Raw genomic sequence first — 19,276 nt, 5'->3', positions numbered from 1 at the left:
ACAGAGCTGTAACACGCTGTCTCTATTACACAGAAAGAGAGGACCCCACACAGTACAAAGCTGTAACACGCTGTCTCTATAAACACAGAGAGAGAGGACCCCACACAGGACAGAGCTGTAACACGCTGTCTCTATAACACAGAGAGAGAGAGAGAGACCCCACACAGTACAGAGCTGTAACACGCTGTCTCTATAACACAGAGAGAGAGGACCCCACAGTACAGAGCTGTAACACGCTGTCTCTATAACACAGAGAGAGGACCCCACACAGTACAGAGCTGTAACACGCTGTCTCTATAACACAGAGAGAGAGAGGACCCCACACAGTACAGAGCTGTAACACGCTGTCTCTATAACACAGAGAGAGGACCCCACACAGTACAGAGCTGCAACACGCTGTCTCTATAACACAGAGAGAGAGAGGACCCCACAGTACAGAGCTGTAACATGCTGTCTCTATAACACAGAGAGAGAGGACCCCACAGTACAGAGCTGTAACACGCTGTCTCTATAACACAGTGAGAGGACCCCACACAGTACAGAGCTGTAACACGCTGTCTCTATAACACAGAGAGAGAGAGAGGACCTCACACAGTACAGAGCTGTAACACGCTGTCTCTATAACACAGAAAGAGAGAGGACCCCACACAGTACAGAGATGTAACACGCTGTCTCTATAACACAGAGAGAGAGGACCCCACACAGTACAGAGCTGTAACACACTGTCTCTATAACACAGAGAGAGAGGACCCCACACAGTACAGAGATGTAACACGCTGTCTCTATAACACAGAGAGAGGACCCCACACAGTACAGAGCTGTAACACACTGTCTCTATAACACAGAGAGAGAGAGGACCCCACACAGTACAGAGCTGTAACACACTGTCTCTGTAACACAGAGAGAGAGAGGACCCCACACAGTACAGAGCTGTAACACGCTGTCTCTATTACACAGAAAGAGAGGACCCCACACAGTACAGAGCTGTAACACGCTGTCTCTATAAGACAGAGAGAGAGAGGACCCCACACAGTACAGAGCTGTAACACGCTGTCTCTATAAGACAGAGAGAGAGAGGACCCCACACAGTACAGAGCTGTAACACACTGTCTCTATAACACAGAGAGAGAGAGGACCCCACACAGTACAGAGATGTAACATGCTGTCTCTATAACACAGAGAGAGTACCCCACACAGTACAGAGCTGTAACACGCTGTCTCTATAACACAGAGAGAGGACCCCACACCGTACAGAGCTGTAACACGCTGTCTCTATTACACAGAAAGGGAGGACCCCACACAGTACAGAGCTGTAACACGCTGTCTCTATAACACAGATAGAGAGAGGACCCCACAGTACAAAGCTGTAACACGCTGTCTCTATAACACAGAGAGAGAGGACCCCACACAGGACAGAGCTGTAACACGCTGTCTCTATAACACAGAGAGAGAGAGAGGACCCCACACAGTACAGAGCTGTAACATGCTGTCTCTATAACACAGAGAGAGAGAGAGAGGACACCACACAGTACAGAGATGTAACACGCTGTCTCTATAACACAGAGAGAGAACCCCACACAGTACAGAGCTGTAACATGCTGTCTCTATAACACAGAGAGAGAGAGGACCCCACAGTACAGAGCTGTAACACGCTGTCTCTATAACACAGAGAGAGTGAGGACCACACTGTACAGAGCTGTAACACGCTGTCTCTATAACACAGAGAGAGAAAGAGGACCCCACACAGTACAGAGCTGTAACACGCTGTCTCTATTACACAGAGAGAGAGAGAGGACCCCACACAGTATAGAGCTGTAACACGCTGTCTCTATAACACAGAGAGAGAGAGAGAGAGGAACCCACACAGTACAGAACTGTAACACGGTCTCTATAACACAGAGAGAGAGAGGACCCCACACAGCACAGAGCTGTAACACGCTGTCTCTATAACACAGAGAGAGGACCCCGCAGTACAGAGCTGTAACAAGCTGTCTCTATAACACAGAGAGAGAGGACCCCACACTGTACAGAGCTGTAACACGCTGTCTCTATAACACAGAGAGAGATGACCCCACACAGTACAGAGCTGTAACACGCTGTCTATATAACACAGAGAGAGAGAGGACCCCACAGTACAGAGCTGTAACACGCTGTCTCTATAACACAGAGAGAGAGAACCCCACACAGTACAGAGATGTAACACGCTGTCTCTATAACATAGAGAGAGAGGACCCCACACAGTACCGAGCTGTAACACGCTGTCTCTATAACACAGAGAGAGAGAGGACCCCGCAGTACAGAGCTGTAACACGCTGTCTCTATAACACAGAGAGAGAGAGGACCCCACACAGTACAGAGCTGTAACACGCTGTCTCTATAACACAGAGAGAGAGAGGACCCCACAGTACAGAGCTGTAACACGCTGTCTCTATAACACAGAGAGAGAGGACCCCACACAGTACAGAGCTGTAACACGCTGTCTCTATAACACATAGAGAGAGAGGACCCCACACAGTACAGAGCTGTAACACGCTGTCTCTATAACACAGAGAGAGGACCCCACACAGTACAGAGCTGTAACACGCTGTCTCTATAACACAGAGAGAGAGAGGACCCCACACAGTACAGAGCTGTAACACGCTGTCTCTATAACACAGAGAGAGAGAGGACCCCACAGTACAGAGCTGTAACACGCTGTCTCTATAACACAGAGAGAGAGGACCCCACACAGTACAGAGCTGTAACACGCTGTCTCTATAACACATAGAGAGAGAGAGGACCCCACACAGTACAGAGCTGTAACACGCTGTCTCTATAACACAGAGAGAGGAACCCACACGGTACAGAGCTGTAACACGCTGTCTCTATAACACAGAGAGAGAGAGGACCCCACACAGTACAGAGCTGTAACACGCTGTCTCTATAACACAGAGAGAGGACCCCACACAGTACAGAGCTGTAACACGCTGTCTCTAAAACACAGAGAGAGAGAGGACCCCACACAGTACAGAGCTGTAACATGCTGTCTCTATAACACAGAGAGAGAAGACCCCAAACAGTACAGAGCTGTAACACGCTGTCTCTATAACACAGAGAGAGAGAGGACCCCACAGTAAAGAGCTGTAACACGCTGTCTCTATAACACAGAGAGAGGACCCCACACAGTACAGAGCTGTAAGTACGAGGGAATTACCTTTGAGGTGAGGTCACGATGGAAGACGCCCTTAGAGTGCAGGTAGAGTAGACCTTTGGCGATATCCAAACTTAGTTTCACACGCACAGACCAGGAGAGCAGGTCCGTACTCTGCAGAAGCTGCTCCAGGTTCCCACCATTAATATACTGAAAAAACATATTAACATGTTAATCTTAGTTTAGGAGTCCCGCCAATGCCTGTGTGAAACCAGGACATGATGTAAATATATGTGTGTATATATATATATATATATATATATACACACACACACACACACACTAATAACAGTAATTTACATTCCAGAATATCGGACAACAGTAAATGTGGCGGACGCATTGTGTGATAATCAGCCTGTGGAACATCGGGGGTACAGAGACTCCATGCTGACAGTGTGTGCTCGAGGATATCTGGAGTATGTTATAGGATAATGAGCCCCTGCAGGTACTGGTGAAGGAGACACAATGACTCTATTGCCCTAATCCGTGTACCTTACTACCCTATTACCCCCCCCCCCCCCGCTGCGGTCATGTCTGCCCTGTATCAGGCCCTGTGCTGAGTATGTAGCTCCTGCCCTTCCACACCTCTCTATCTGCCCTGTATCAGGCCCTGTGCTGAGTATGTAGCTCCTGCCCTTCCACACCTCTCTATCTGACCTGTATCAGGCCCTGTGCTGTGTATGTAGCTCCTGCCCTTCCACACCTCTCTATCTGCCCTGTATCAGGCCCTGTGCTGAGTATGTAGCTCCTGCCCTTCCACACCTCTCTATCTGACCTGTATCAGGCCCTGTGCTGAGTATGTAGCTCCGGCCCTTCCACTCCTCTCTATCTGCCCTGTATCAGGCCCTGTGCTGAGTATGTAGCTCCTGCCCTTCCACACCTCTCTATCTGACCTGTATCAGGCCCTGTGCTGAGTATGTAGCTCCTGCCCTTCCACTCCTCTCTATCTGCCCTGTATCAGGCACTGTGCTGAGTATGTAGCTCCTGCCCTTCCACACCTCTCTATCTGCCCTGTATCAGGCTCTGTGCTGAGTATGTAGCTCCTGCCCTTCCACACCTCTCTATCTGCCCTGTATCCGGCCCTGTGCTGAGTATGTAGCTCCTGCCCTTCCACACCTCTCTATCTGCCCTGTATCAGGCCCTGTGCCGAGTATGTAGCTCCTGCCCTTCCACACCTCTCTATCTGCCCTGTATCAGGCCCTGTGCCGAGTATGTAGCTCCTGCCCTTCCACACCTCTCTATCTGCCCTGTATCAGGCCCTGTGCTGAGTATGTAGCTCCTGCCCTTCCACTCCTCTCTATCTGCCCTGTATCAGGCCCTGTGCTGAGTATGTAGCTCCTGCCCTTCCACTCCTCTCTATCTGCCCTGTATCAGGCCCTGCGCTGAGTATGTAGCTCCTGCCCTTCTACTCCTCTCTATCTGCCCTGTATCAGGCCCTGCGCTGTGTATGTAGCTCCTGCCCTTCCACACCTCTCTATCTGCCCTGTATCAGGCCCTGTGCTGAGTATGTAGCTCCTGCCCTTCCACTCCTCTCTATCTGCCCTGTATCAGGCCCTGTGCTGAGTATGTAGCTCCTGCCCTTCCACACCTCTCTATCTGCCCTATTTCAGGCCCTGTGCCGAGTATGTAGCTCCTGCCCTTCCACTCCTCTCTATCTGCCCTGTATCATGCCCTGTGCTGAGTATGTAGCTCCTGCCCTTCCACACCTCTCTATCTGCCCTGTATCAGGCCCTGCGCTGAGTATGTAGCTCCTGCCCTTCTACTCCTCTCTATCTGCCCTGTATCAGGCCCTGCGCTGTGTATGTAGCTCCTGCCCTTCCACACCTCTCTATCTGCCCTGTATCAGGCCCTGTGCTGAGTATGTAGCTCCTGCCCTTCCACTCCTCTCTATCTGCCCTGTATCAGGCCCTGTGCTGAGTATGTAGCTCCTGCCCTTCCACACCTCTCTATCTGCCCTATTTCAGGCCCTGTGCCGAGTATGTAGCTCCTGCCCTTCCACTCCTCTCTATCTGCCCTGTATCAGGCCCTGTGCTGAGTATGTAGCTCCTGCCCTTCCACACCTCTCTATCTGCCCTGTATCAGGCCCTGTGCCGAGTATATAGCTCCTGCCCTTCCACACCTCTCTATCTGCCCTGTATCAGGCCCTGTGCTGAGTATGTAGCTCCTGCTCTTCCATACCTCTCTATCTACCCTGTATCAGGCCCTGTGCAGAGTATGTAGCTCCTGCTCTTCCACACCTCTCTATCTGCCCTGTATCAGGCCCTGTGCAGAGTATGTAGCTCCTGCCCTTCCAATCCTCTCTATCTGCCCTGTATCAGGCCCTGTGCTGTGTATGTAGCTCCTGCCCTTCCACACCTCTCTATCTGCCCTGTATCAGGCCCTGTGCTGAGTATGTAGCTCCTGCCCTTCCACACCTCTCTATCTGCCCTGTATCAGGCCCTGTGCTGAGTATGTAGCTCCTGCCCTTCCACACCTCTCTATCTGCCCTGTATCAGGCCCTGTGCTGAGTATGTAGCTCCTGCCCTTCCACACCTCTCTATCTGCCCTGTATCAGGCCCTGTGCTGAGTATGTAGCTCCTGCCCTTCACACCTCTCTATCTGCCCTGTATCAGGCCCTGTGCTGAGTATGTAGCTCCTGCTCTTCCACTCCTCTCTATCTGCCCTGTATCAGGCCCTGTGCTGAGTATGTAGCTCCTGCCCTTCCACACCTCTCTATCTGCCCTGTATCAGGCCCTGTGCTGAGTATGTAGCTCCTGCCCTTCCACACCTCTCTATCTGCCCTGTATCAGGCCCTGTGCTGTGTATGAAGCTCCTGCCCTTCCACTCCTCTCTATCTGCCCTGTATCAGGCCCTGTGCTGAGTATGTAGCTCCTGCCCTTCCACACCTCTCTATCTGCCCTGTATCAGGCCCTGTGCTGTGTATGTAGCTCCTGCCCTTCCACACCCCTCTATCTGCCCTGTATCAGGCCCTGTGCTGAGTATGTAGCTCCTGCCCTTCCACACATCTCTATCTGCCCTGTATCAGGCCCTGTGCTGAGTATGTAGCTCCTGCCCTTCCACACCTCTATCTGCCCTGTATCAGGTCCTGTGCTGAGTATGTAGCTCCTGCCCTTCCACACCTCTCTATCTGCCCTGTATCAGGCCCTGTGCTGAGTATGTAGCTCCTGCTCTTCCACTCCTCTCTATCTGCCCTGTATCAGGTCCTGTGCTGAGTATGTAGCTCCTGCCCTTCCACACCTCTCTATCTGCCCTGTATCAGGCCCTGTGCTGAGTATGTAGCTCCTGCTCTTCCACTCCTCTCTATCTGCCCTGTATCAGGCCCTGTGCTGAGTATGTAGCTCCTGCCCTTCCACACCTCTCTATCTGCCCTGTATCAGGCCCTGTGCTGTGTATGAAGCTCCTGCCCTTCCACTCCTCTCTATCTGCCCTGTATCAGGCCCTGTGCTGAGTATGTAGCTCCTGCCCTTCCACACCTCTCTATCTGCCCTGTATCAGGCCCTGTGCTGTGTATGTAGCTCCTGCCCTTCCACACCCCTCTATCTGCCCTGTATCAGGCCCTGTGCTGAGTATGTAGCTCCTGCCCTTCCACACATCTCTATCTGCCCTGTATCAGGCCCTGTGCTGAGTATGTAGCTCCTGCCCTTCCACACCTCTATCTGCCCAGTATCAGGTCCTGTGCTGAGTATGTAGCTCCTGCCCTTCCACACCTCTATCTGCCCTGTATCAGGTCCTGTGCTGAGTATGTAGCTCCTGCCCTTCCCCACCTCTCTATCTGCCCTGTATCAGGTCCTGTGCTGAGTATGTAGCTCCTGCCCTTCCACACCTCTCTATCTGCCCTGTATCAGGCCCTGTGCTGAGTATGTAGCTCCTGCCCTTCCACACCTCTCTATCTGCCCTGTATCAGGCCCTGTGCTGAGTATGTAGCTCCTGCCCTTCCACACCTCTCTATCTGCCCTGTATCAGGCCCTGTGCTGAGTATGTAGCTCCTGCCCTTCCACACCTCTCTATCTGCCCTGTATCAGGCCCTGTGCTGAGTATGTAGCTCCTGCCCTTCACACCTCTCTATCTGCCCTGTATCAGGCCCTGTGCTGTGTATGTAGCTCCTGCCCTTCCACACCCCTCTATCTGCCCTGTATCAGGCCCTGTGCTGAGTATGTAGCTCCTGCCCTTCCACACATCTCTATCTGCCCTGTATCAGGCCCTGTGCTGAGTATGTAGCTCCTGCCCTTCCACACCTCTATCTGCCCTGTATCAGGTCCTGTGCTGAGTATGTAGCTCCTGCCCTTCCACACCTCTCTATCTGCCCTGTATCAGGCCCTGTGCTGAGTATGTAGCTCCTGCTCTTCCACTCCTCTCTATCTGCCCTGTATCAGGTCCTGTGCTGAGTATGTAGCTCCTGCCCTTCCACACCTCTCTATCTGCCCTGTATCAGGCCCTGTGCTGAGTATGTAGCTCCTGCTCTTCCACTCCTCTCTATCTGCCCTGTATCAGGCCCTGTGCTGAGTATGTAGCTCCTGCCCTTCCACACCTCTCTATCTGCCCTGTATCAGGCCCTGTGCTGTGTATGAAGCTCCTGCCCTTCCACTCCTCTCTATCTGCCCTGTATCAGGCCCTGTGCTGAGTATGTAGCTCCTGCCCTTCCACACCTCTCTATCTGCCCTGTATCAGGCCCTGTGCTGAGTATGTAGCTCCTGCCCTTCCACACCTCTCTATCTGCCCTGTATCAGGCTCTGTGCTGAGTATGTAGCTCCTGCTCTTCCACACCTCTCTATCTGCCCTGTATCCGGCCCTGTGCTGAGTATGTAGCTCCTGCCCTTCCACACCTCTCTATCTGCCCTGTATCAGGCCCTGTGCCGAGTATGTAGCTCCTGCCCTTCCACACCTCTCTATCTGCCCTGTATCAGGCCCTGTGCCGAGTATGTAGCTCCTGCCCTTCCACACCTCTCTATCTGCCCTGTATCAGGCCCTGTGCCGAGTATGTAGCTCCTGCCCTTCCACTCCTCTCTATCTGCCCTGTATCAGGCCCTGTGCTGAGTATGTAGCTCCTGCCCTTCCACTCCTCTCTATCTGCCCTGTATCAGGCCCTGCGCTGAGTATGTAGCTCCTGCCCTTCTACTCCTCTCTATCTGCCCTGTATCAGGCCCTGCGCTGTGTATGTAGCTCCTGCCCTTCCACACCTCTCTATCTGCCCTGTATCAGGCCCTGTGCTGAGTATGTAGCTCCTGCCCTTCCACTCCTCTCTATCTGCCCTGTATCAGGCCCTGTGCTGAGTATGTAGCTCCTGCCCTTCCACACCTCTCTATCTGCCCTATTTCAGGCCCTGTGCCGAGTATGTAGCTCCTGCCCTTCCACTCCTCTCTATCTGCCCTGTATCAGGCCCTGTGCTGAGTATGTAGCTCCTGCCCTTCCACACCTCTCTATCTGCCCTGTATCAGGCCCTGTGCCGAGTATGTAGCTCCTGCCCTTCCACACCTCTCTATCTGCCCTGTATCAGGCCCTGTGCTGAGTATGTAGCTCCTGCTCTTCCATACCTCTCTATCTACCCTGTATCAGGCCCTGTGCAGAGTATGTAGCTCCTGCTCTTCCACACCTCTCTATCTGCCCTGTATCAGGCCCTGTGCAGAGTATGTAGCTCCTGCCCTTCCAATCCTCTATATCTGCCCTGTATCAGGCCCTGTGCTGTGTATGTAGCTCCTGCCCTTCCACACCTCTCTATCTGCCCTGTATCAGGCCCTGTGCTGAGTATGTAGCTCCTGCCCTTCCACACCTCTCTATCTGCCCTGTATCAGGCCCTGTGCTGAGTATGTAGCTCCTGCCCTTCCACACCTCTCTATCTGCCCTGTATCAGGCCCTGTGCTGAGTATGTAGCTCCTGCCCTTCCACACCTCTCTATCTGCCCTGTATCAGGCCCTGTGCTGAGTATGTAGCTCCTGCCCTTCACACCTCTCTATCTGCCCTGTATCAGGCCCTGTGCTGAGTATGTAGCTCCTGCTCTTCCACTCCTCTCTATCTGCCCTGTATCAGGCCCTGTGCTGAGTATGTAGCTCCTGCCCTTCCACACCTCTCTATCTGCCCTGTATCAGGCCCTGTGCTGAGTATGTAGCTCCTGCCCTTCCACACCTCTCTATCTGCCCTGTATCAGGCCCTGTGCTGTGTATGAAGCTCCTGCCCTTCCACTCCTCTCTATCTGCCCTGTATCAGGCCCTGTGCTGAGTATGTAGCTCCTGCCCTTCCACACCTCTCTATCTGCCCTGTATCAGGCCCTGTGCTGTGTATGTAGCTCCTGCCCTTCCACACCCCTCTATCTGCCCTGTATCAGGCCCTGTGCTGAGTATGTAGCTCCTGCCCTTCCACACATCTCTATCTGCCCTGTATCAGGCCCTGTGCTGAGTATGTAGCTCCTGCCCTTCCACACCTCTATCTGCCCTGTATCAGGTCCTGTGCTGAGTATGTAGCTCCTGCTCTTCCACTCCTCTCTATCTGCCCTGTATCAGGTCCTGTGCTGAGTATGTAGCTCCTGCCCTTCCACACCTCTCTATCTGCCCTGTATCAGGCCCTGTGCTGAGTATGTAGCTCCTGCTCTTCCACTCCTCTCTATCTGCCCTGTATCAGGCCCTGTGCTGAGTATGTAGCTCCTGCCCTTCCACACCTCTCTATCTGCCCTGTATCAGGCCCTGTGCTGTGTATGAAGCTCCTGCCCTTCCACTCCTCTCTATCTGCCCTGTATCAGGCCCTGTGCTGAGTATGTAGCTCCTGCCCTTCCACACCTCTCTATCTGCCCTGTATCAGGCCCTGTGCTGTGTATGTAGCTCCTGCCCTTCCACACCCCTCTATCTGCCCTGTATCAGGCCCTGTGCTGAGTATGTAGCTCCTGCCCTTCCACACATCTCTATCTGCCCTGTATCAGGCCCTGTGCTGAGTATGTAGCTCCTGCCCTTCCACACCTCTATCTGCCCTGTATCAGGTCCTGTGCTGAGTATGTAGCTCCTGCCCTTCCACACCTCTATCTGCCCTGTATCAGGTCCTGTGCTGAGTATATAGCTCCTGCCCTTCCCCACCTCTCTATCTGCCCTGTATCAGGTCCTGTGCTGAGTATGTAGCTCCTGCCCTTCCACACCTCTCTATCTGCCCTGTATCAGGCCCTGTGCTGAGTATGTAGCTCCTGCCCTTCCACACCTCTCTATCTGCCCTGTATCAGGCCCTGTGCTGAGTATGTAGCTCCTGCCCTTCCACACCTCTCTATCTGCCCTGTATCAGGCCCTGTGCTGAGTATGTAGCTCCTGCCCTTCCACACATCTCTATCTGCCCTGTATCAGGCCCTGTGCTGAGTATGTAGCTCCTGCCCTTCCACACCTCTCTATCTGCCCTGTATCAGGCCCTGTGCTGAGTATGTAGCTCCTGCCCTTCCACATCTCTCTATCTGCCCTGTATCAGGCCCTGTGCTGAGTATGTAGCTCCTGCTCTTCCACACCTCTCTATCTGCCCTGTATCAGGCCCTGTGCTGTGTATGTAGCTCCTGCCCTTCCACACCTCTCTATCTGCCCTGTATCAGGCCCTGTGCTGAGTATGTAGCTCCTGTCCTTCCACACCTCTCTATCTGCCCTGTATCAGGCCCTGTGCTGAGTATGTAGCTCCTGCCCTTCCACACCTCTCTATCTGCCCTGTATCAGGCCCTGTGCCGAGTATGTAGCTCCTGCCCTTCCACTCCTCTCTATCTGCCCTGTATCAGGCACTGTGCTGAGTATGTAGCTCCTGCCCTTCCACACCTCTCTATCTGCCCTGTATCAGGCTCTGTGCTGAGTATGTAGCTCTTGCCCTTCCACACCTCTCTATCTGCCCTGTATCAGGCCCTGTGCCGAGTATGTAGCTCCTGCCCTTCCACACCTCTCTATCTGCCCTGTATCAGGCCCTGTGCCGAGTATGTAGCTCCTGCCCTTCCACACCTCTCTATCTGCCCTGTATCAGGCCCTGTGCTGAGTATGTAGCTCCTGCCCTTCCACTCCTCTCTATCTGCCCTGTATCAGGCCCTGTGCTGAGTATGTAGCTCCTGCCCTTCCACTCCTCTCTATCTGCCCTGTATCAGGCCCTGCGCTGAGTATGTAGCTCCTGCCCTTCTACTCCTCTCTATCTGCCCTGTATCAGGCCCTGCGCTGTGTATGTAGCTCCTGCCCTTCCACACCTCTCTATCTGCCCTGTATCAGGCCCTGTGCTGAGTATGTAGCTCCTGCCCTTCCACTCCTCTCTATCTGCCCTGTATCAGGCCCTGTGCTGAGTATGTAGCTCCTGCCCTTCCACACCTCTCTATCTGCCCTATTTCAGGCCCTGTGCCGAGTATGTAGCTCCTGCCCTTCCACTCCTCTCTATCTGCCCTGTATCAGGCCCTGTGCTGAGTATGTAGCTCCTGCCCTTCCACACCTCTCTATCTGCCCTGTATCAGGCCCTGTGCCGAGTATGTAGCTCCTGCCCTTCCACACCTCTCTATCTGCCCTGTATCAGGCCCTGTGCTGTGTATGTAGCTCCTGCTCTTCCATACCTCTCTATCTACCCTGTATCAGGCCCTGTGCAGAGTATGTAGCTCCTGCTCTTCCACACCTCTCTATCTGCCCTGTATCAGGCCCTGTGCAGAGTATGTAGCTCCTGCCCTTCCAATCCTCTCTATCTGCCCTGTATCAGGCCCTGTGCTGTGTATGTAGCTCCTGCCCTTCCACACCTCTCTATCTGCCCTGTATCAGGCCCTGTGCTGAGTATGTAGCTCCTGCCCTTCCACACCTCTCTATCTGCCCTGTATCAGGCCCTGTGCTGAGTATGTAGCTCCTGCCCTTCCACACCTCTCTATCTGCCCTGTATCAGGCCCTGTGCTGAGTATGTAGCTCCTGCCCTTCCACACCTCTCTATCTGCCCTGTATCAGGCCCTGTGCTGAGTATGTAGCTCCTGCCCTTCACACCTCTCTATCTGCCCTGTATCAGGCCCTGTGCTGAGTATGTAGCTCCTGCTCTTCCACTCCTCTCTATCTGCCCTGTATCAGGCCCTGTGCTGAGTATGTAGCTCCTGCCCTTCCACACCTCTCTATCTGCCCTGTATCAGGCCCTGTGCTGAGTATGTAGCTCCTGCCCTTCCACACCTCTCTATCTGCCCTGTATCAGGCCCTGTGCTGTGTATGAAGCTCCTGCCCTTCCACTCCTCTCTATCTGCCCTGTATCAGGCCCTGTGCTGAGTATGTAGCTCCTGCCCTTCCACACCTCTCTATCTGCCCTGTATCAGGCCCTGTGCTGTGTATGTAGCTCCTGCCCTTCCACACCCCTCTATCTGCCCTGTATCAGGCCCTGTGCTGAGTATGTAGCTCCTGCCCTTCCACACATCTCTATCTGCCCTGTATCAGGCCCTGTGCTGAGTATGTAGCTCCTGCCCTTCCACACCTCTATCTGCCCTGTATCAGGTCCTGTGCTGAGTATGTAGCTCCTGCCCTTCCACACCTCTCTATCTGCCCTGTATCAGGCCCTGTGCTGAGTATGTAGCTCCTGCTCTTCCACTCCTCTCTATCTGCCCTGTATCAGGTCCTGTGCTGAGTATGTAGCTCCTGCCCTTCCACACCTCTCTATCTGCCCTGTATCAGGCCCTGTGCTGAGTATGTAGCTCCTGCTCTTCCACTCCTCTCTATCTGCCCTGTATCAGGCCCTGTGCTGAGTATGTAGCTCCTGCCCTTCCACACCTCTCTATCTGCCCTGTATCAGGCCCTGTGCTGTGTATGAAGCTCCTGCCCTTCCACTCCTCTCTATCTGCCCTGTATCAGGCCCTGTGCTGAGTATGTAGCTCCTGCCCTTCCACACCTCTCTATCTGCCCTGTATCAGGCCCTGTGCTGTGTATGTAGCTCCTGCCCTTCCACACCCCTCTATCTGCCCTGTATCAGGCCCTGTGCTGAGTATGTAGCTCCTGCCCTTCCACACATCTCTATCTGCCCTGTATCAGGCCCTGTGCTGAGTATGTAGCTCCTGCCCTTCCACACCTCTATCTGCCCTGTATCAGGTCCTGTGCTGAGTATGTAGCTCCTGCCCTTCCACACCTCTATCTGCCCTGTATCAGGTCCTGTGCTGAGTATGTAGCTCCTGCCCTTCCCCACCTCTCTATCTGCCCTGTATCAGGTCCTGTGCTGAGTATGTAGCTCCTGCCCTTCCACACCTCTCTATCTGCCCTGTATCAGGCCCTGTGCTGAGTATGTAGCTCCTGCCCTTCCACACCTCTCTATCTGCCCTGTATCAGGCCCTGTGCTGAGTATGTAGCTCCTGCCCTTCCACACCTCTCTATCTGCCCTGTATCAGGCCCTGTGCTGAGTATGTAGCTCCTGCCCTTCCACACATCTCTATCTGCCCTGTATCAGGCCCTGTGCTGAGTATGTAGCTCCTGCCCTTCCACACCTCTCTATCTGCCCTGTATCAGGCCCTGTGCTGAGTATGTAGCTCCTGCCCTTCCACATCTCTCTATCTGCCCTGTATCAGGCCCTGTGCTGAGTATGTAGCTCCTGCTCTTCCACACCTCTCTATCTGCCCTGTATCAGGCCCTGTGCTGTGTATGTAGCTCCTGCCCTTCCACACCTCTCTATCTGCCCTGTATCAGGCCCTGTGCTGAGTATGTAGCTCCTGCCCTTCCACACATCTCTATCTGCCCTGTATCAGGCCCTGTGCTGAGTATGTAGCTCCTGCCCTTCTACAGCTCTCTATCTGCCCTGTATCAGGCCCTGTGCTGAGTATGTAGCTCCTGCCCTTCCACAGCTCTCTATCTGCCCTGTATCAGGCCCTGTGCTGAGTATGTAGCTCCTGCCCTTCCACACCTCTCTATCTGCCCTGTATCAGGCCCTGTGCTGAGTATGTAGCTCCTGCCCTTCCACACCTCTCTATCTGCCCTGTATCAGGCCCTGTGCTGAGTATGTAGCTCCTGTCCTTCCACACCTCTCTATCTGCCCTGTATCAGGCCCTGTGCTGAGTATGTAGCTCCTGCCCTTCCACTCCTCTCTCTCTGCCCTGTATCAGGCCCTGTGCTGAGTATGTAGCTCCTGCCCTTCCACACATCTCTATCTGCCCTGTATCAGGCCCTGTGCTGAGTATGTAGCTCCTGCCCTTCCACACCTCACTATCTGCCCTGTATCAGGCCCTGTGCTGAGTATGTAGCTCCTGCCCTTCCACACCTCTCTATCTGCCCTATATCAGGCCCTGTGCTGTGTATGTAGCTCCTGCCCTTCCCCACCTCTCTATCTGCCCTGTATCAGGCACTGTGCTGAGTATGTAGCTCCTGCCCTTCCACACCTCTCTATCTGCCCTGTAGCAGGCCCTGTGCTGAGTATGTAGCTCCTGCCCTTCCACACCTCTCTATCTGCCCTGTATCAGGCCCTGTGCTGAGTATGTAGCTCCTGCCCTTCCACACCTCTCTATCTGCCCTGTATCAGGCCCTGTGCTGAGTATGTAGCTCCTGCCCTTCCACACCTCTCTGTCTGCCCTGATGTACACTTACCTCGGTCAGAGCGTGCAGCTGTCCCTGCTGGACACATACACCCATGAACCTAGGAGAGAAAGGCAGAGGAACCATTAGTAGCCCCTGGTGTGACCACACACGTGACACGTACCATACCTGTGGCTCGGTGGCTAGGAGCCCGCATCGTGTTTACAGCGGTCCAGGATTACCGCAGTGGTAACGGACCAGTAGCTATAGCCAGGCAGGAGGAAGGCGGGGAGGGGGGGGGGGGGTATTTACCTCAGGATGTTGGGGTGACACAACCGGTTCATCAGCTGCACTTCCCGCAGCATGTTCGCCCGGTTACTCATCATCTTGTTCATCTTCAGCACCATGATCTGGCCGGACTGACGGTGCCGCACCTGGGAAAGGAAAACAACCGCAGATGTATAATTATAATCACCAGGCGGGAAGACAATAAACCACAGATGTATAAATATAATCACCAGGCGGGAAGACAATAAATCACAGATGTATAATTATAATCACCAGGCGGAAAGAGAATAAACCACAGATGTATAATTATAATCACCAGGCGGGAAGACAATAAACCACAGATGTATAATTATAATCACCAGGCGGAAAGAGAATAAACCACAGATGTATAATTATAATCACCAGGCGGGAAGAGAATAAACCACAGATGTATAATTATAATCACCAGGCGGGAAGAGAATAAATCACAGATGTATAATTATAATCACCAGGCGGGAAGACAATAAATCACAGATGTATAATTATAATCACCAGGCGGGAAGACAATAAACCACAGATGTATAATTATAATCACCAGGCGGGAACTAAATAAACCCCAGATGTAGAATTATAATCACGAGGTGGGAAGAGAATAAACCACAGATGTATAATTATAATCACCAGGCGGGAAGACAATAAATCACAGATGTATAATTATAATCACCAGGCGGGAAGACAATAAATCACAGATGTATAAATATAATCACCAGGCGGGAAGAGAATAAACCACAGATGTATAATTATAATCACCAGGCGGGAAGAGAATAAACCACAGATGTATAATTATAATCACCAGGCGGAAACTAAATAAACCCCAGATGTATAATTATAATCACCAGGCGGGAAGAGAATAAACCACAGATGTATAATTATAATCACCAGGCGGGAAGACAATAAATCACAGATGTATAATTATAATCACCAGGCGGGAAGAGAATAAACCACAGATGTATAATTATAATCACCAGGCGGGAAGAGAATAAACAACAGATGTATAATTATAATCACCAGGCGGAAACTAAATAAACCCCAGATGTATAATTATAATTACCAGGCGGGAAGAGAATAAACCACAGATGTATAATTATAATCACCAGGCGGGAAGAGAATAAACCACAGATGTATAATTATAATCACCAGGCGGGAAGAGAATAAACCACAGATGTATAATTATAATCACCAGGCGGGAAGAGAATAAACCACAGATGTATAATTATAATCACCAGGCGGGAAGAGAATAAACCACAGATGCATAATTATAATCACCAGGCGGGAAGAGAATAAATCACAGATGTGTAATTATAATCACCAGGCGGGAAGAAATTTTTTGGGGGTAGGGCGCCGGTGCTGTGGGGTCACTTTATGCACATAAAGTGGGTGTGGCCAGCCTGGGAGGCCCGCCTCCTTGAAATCACTAGTGGGGGCGTGGCCAGCCAGTCGCGTCACTCGTGGGCGCGTCCCAGCACTGACGGAGGTGCTGGGCTTCCCCCAAGCTCTCAATTGAATGTGAATAGATGCCATGCGCCTGCATGCGGCATCTATTCACACAACAGCAACGGGCAGGTAGTATATGCAGGGCGCCGCAAAAGGGGCAGCGCACATTTTGCCCCTTAAAATTCCGGCAGGGCGCAACGCCCTGCTAAAACAGCCTAGTGTGAACACTAATAGGTGTATAATTATAATCACCAGGCGGGAAATAAACCATAGATGTATTATTATAATCACAAAGTGGGAAATAAACCATAGATTTATTATTTTAATCTCCAGGCAGGAAATAAACCACATATATATTATTATAATCACCAGGCGGTAAATGAACCATAGATGAATTATTATAATCACCAAGCGGGAAATAAACCATAGATGTATTATTATAATCATCAAGCGGGAAATAAACCATAGATGTATTATTATAATCATCAAGCGGGAAATAAACCATAGATGTATTATTATAATCACCAAGAGGGAAATAAACCATAGATGTATTATTATAATCACCAAGCGGGAAATAAACCATAGATGTATTATTATAATCACCAAGCGGGAAATAAACCATAGATGTATTATTATAATCACCAAGCGGGAAATAAACCATAGATGTATTATTATAATCACCAGGCGGGAAATAAACCATAGATGTATTATTATAATCACCAGGCCGGAAGGGAATAAACCACAGATGTAAACTATAACTTACAGTAGTATGGAAATGTGGGTGTAAGAAGAGGTCTGGCGTCCTCCAGTACGCACAAAGCATAGCGCATATGTTTATAGTTTTTGTACATACATTTTGCCCTTAGTAAATCATATACCCATGCATACATATAAGACACCTAATATCTGTACTGAGAAACATACTGTATATGTCCAGCCTTCTTGAAAGATCGGCTGTAGCATATACATGAGTAGATAATTATAAATGTCTTTTCCAGTGCTGAAGTAGTAATAATCCGTATGCGTTATAAAACAGAAAAGTTAAACAATGGGTTAAAATATATATAGGAAAAAAATAAGTCTGCTCTACTAGGGAAATACTGTAAGCAGTACATGCTCACTGCTTACCCTGTTCTTTCCCTCTTTATCAGAGTGCTGTGTTATTTACAGTGCCTCCTCTGCCATCCAGCTGGCTAAGGATAGAAATTGTGTTCCAATTTCAGAGGTGGGCAAGGAGTAGACGACAACATTGGAACATGCACTCTGACTGTTACATTCTGTATACAAGGGGGCGGATTTATGGTCCTGCAGGGTGCACTAAGAAAGGGCAGGGTGCTTTTTCACATTTCAAAAATGGGCAGGGTGCAGCACCCTGCTGAAACAGCCTAGAAGGAACACTAGGGACATGTACAGTCCTGACAAGGACCCAGCGCAGGCGCACAGTTTCGCCATATAATGACCTGTATCAGAGATCACCGGTACAGTATGTTTCTGAACGTTGCGGAAGGGAACCCGTGCAGACATGGGGAGAACATACAAACTCCACACAAACAGGGCCTAAGTGAAATGAAATCCATGACCCTAGCATATTGTTCTACCCCATATATGCAATGCTAACCACTCTGTTACCTATATATGCAATGCTAAAAAAAATATACCCCTCTATGCGGAATTCAACTGTGTGTCGCTCCTCTTTCTATGTATTATATAATAAATGTCTTCTGTGGTATTGAGAAGCAGAGCAACAAATATATAACTTGTACCAATTTAGACGCAGTCTTTTCCTTCTGTAACACAATACCCCATAGGGCTACACAGCGCCTGTCACATGGTGCAGCAATCACAGCGCACACAGCGCGCGGCACTACCATCACATAACGCACACGTAGATGATACACCACACCAGAGCGTGGGGACCGGATGGGAGAGGTGGGGCATCATGGCGCCCACCTGTCACTGCACAATCAACGATCACACTGAGCGGAAAAAATTGTGGGTCCCAGGTACACCTCAAAAATTGGGTCCTACTCCACTGTTTCTGGGTCCCATCACATATCATGGTGGGTGGGGCCGGCAGCAGTTGCGGTAGAACTGGGGGTAGAGGGGGGTAACTGAAGACAGCAGTTGGGACAAGTTGGGGGCGAGGAGGGGGTCACAGGTAGTGCTGGGGTTTTGGAGGTGGTAGAGGTAGGTAGCACCTGGGGCAGTACTGGTAGTAGGGGTAAATAGCAGTTGCAGCAGTACTGGGGGCAGGCAATACTGGGGCAGTACTGGTAGTAGGGGTAAATAGCAGTTGCAGCAGTACTGGGGCAGGCAATACTGGGGCAGTACTGGTAGTAGGGGTAAATAGCAGTTGCAGCAGTACTGGGGCAGGCAATACTGGGGCAGTACTGGTAGTAGGGGTAAATAGCAGTTGCAGCAGTACTGGGGGCAGGCAATACTGGGGCAGTGCTGGTAGTAGGGGTAAATAGCAGTTGCAGCAGTACTGGGGGCAGGCAATACTGGGGCAGTACTGGTAGTAGGGGTAAATAGCAGTTGCAGCAGTACTGGGGGGCAGACAATACTGGGGCAGTACTGGTAGTAGGGGTAAATAGCAGTTGCAGCAGTACTGGGGGGCAGACAATACTGGGGCAGTACTGGTAGTAGGGGTAAATAGCAGTTGCAGCAGTACTGGGGGCAGACAATACTGGGGCAGTACTGGTAGTAGGGGTAAATAGCAGTTGCAGCAGTACTGGGGGCAGGCAATACTGGGGCAGTGCTGGTAGTAGGGGTAAATAGCAGTTGCAGCAGTACTGGGGGCAGGCAATACTGGGGCAGTACTGGTAGTAGGGGTAAATAGCAGTTGCAGCAGTACTGGGGGGCAGAAAATACTGGGGCAATACTGGTAGTAGGG

At 51.5% G+C, this 19,276-nt stretch overlaps 1 protein-coding gene across 1 annotated transcript in view; it reads right to left on the bottom strand.

Moving 5' to 3' along the window:
- Positions 1 to 1,658: 1,658 nt before the first annotated feature.
- LOC134932247 (dual specificity testis-specific protein kinase 1-like) overlaps positions 1,659 to 19,276 on the bottom strand; it is a 93,078-nt gene continuing 75,460 nt past the window's right edge. The window contains exons 3-6 of the mRNA XM_063926506.1: positions 14,935 to 15,056; positions 14,695 to 14,743; positions 3,194 to 3,340; positions 1,659 to 1,712 (exon numbers count right to left, since the gene is read on the bottom strand). Coding sequence (XP_063782576.1) covers positions 1,659 to 1,712; positions 3,194 to 3,340; positions 14,695 to 14,743; positions 14,935 to 15,056 — 372 coding nt within the window. The remainder of the gene's footprint in view (positions 1,713 to 3,193; positions 3,341 to 14,694; positions 14,744 to 14,934; positions 15,057 to 19,276) is intronic.

The sequence above is a fragment of the Pseudophryne corroboree genome, chromosome 1 (assembly GCF_028390025.1).
Source record: "Pseudophryne corroboree isolate aPseCor3 chromosome 1, aPseCor3.hap2, whole genome shotgun sequence".
NCBI classification, from domain to species: Eukaryota; Metazoa; Chordata; class Amphibia; order Anura; family Myobatrachidae; genus Pseudophryne; species Pseudophryne corroboree.
This window is presented reverse-complemented; position numbering and strand designations above follow the sequence as displayed.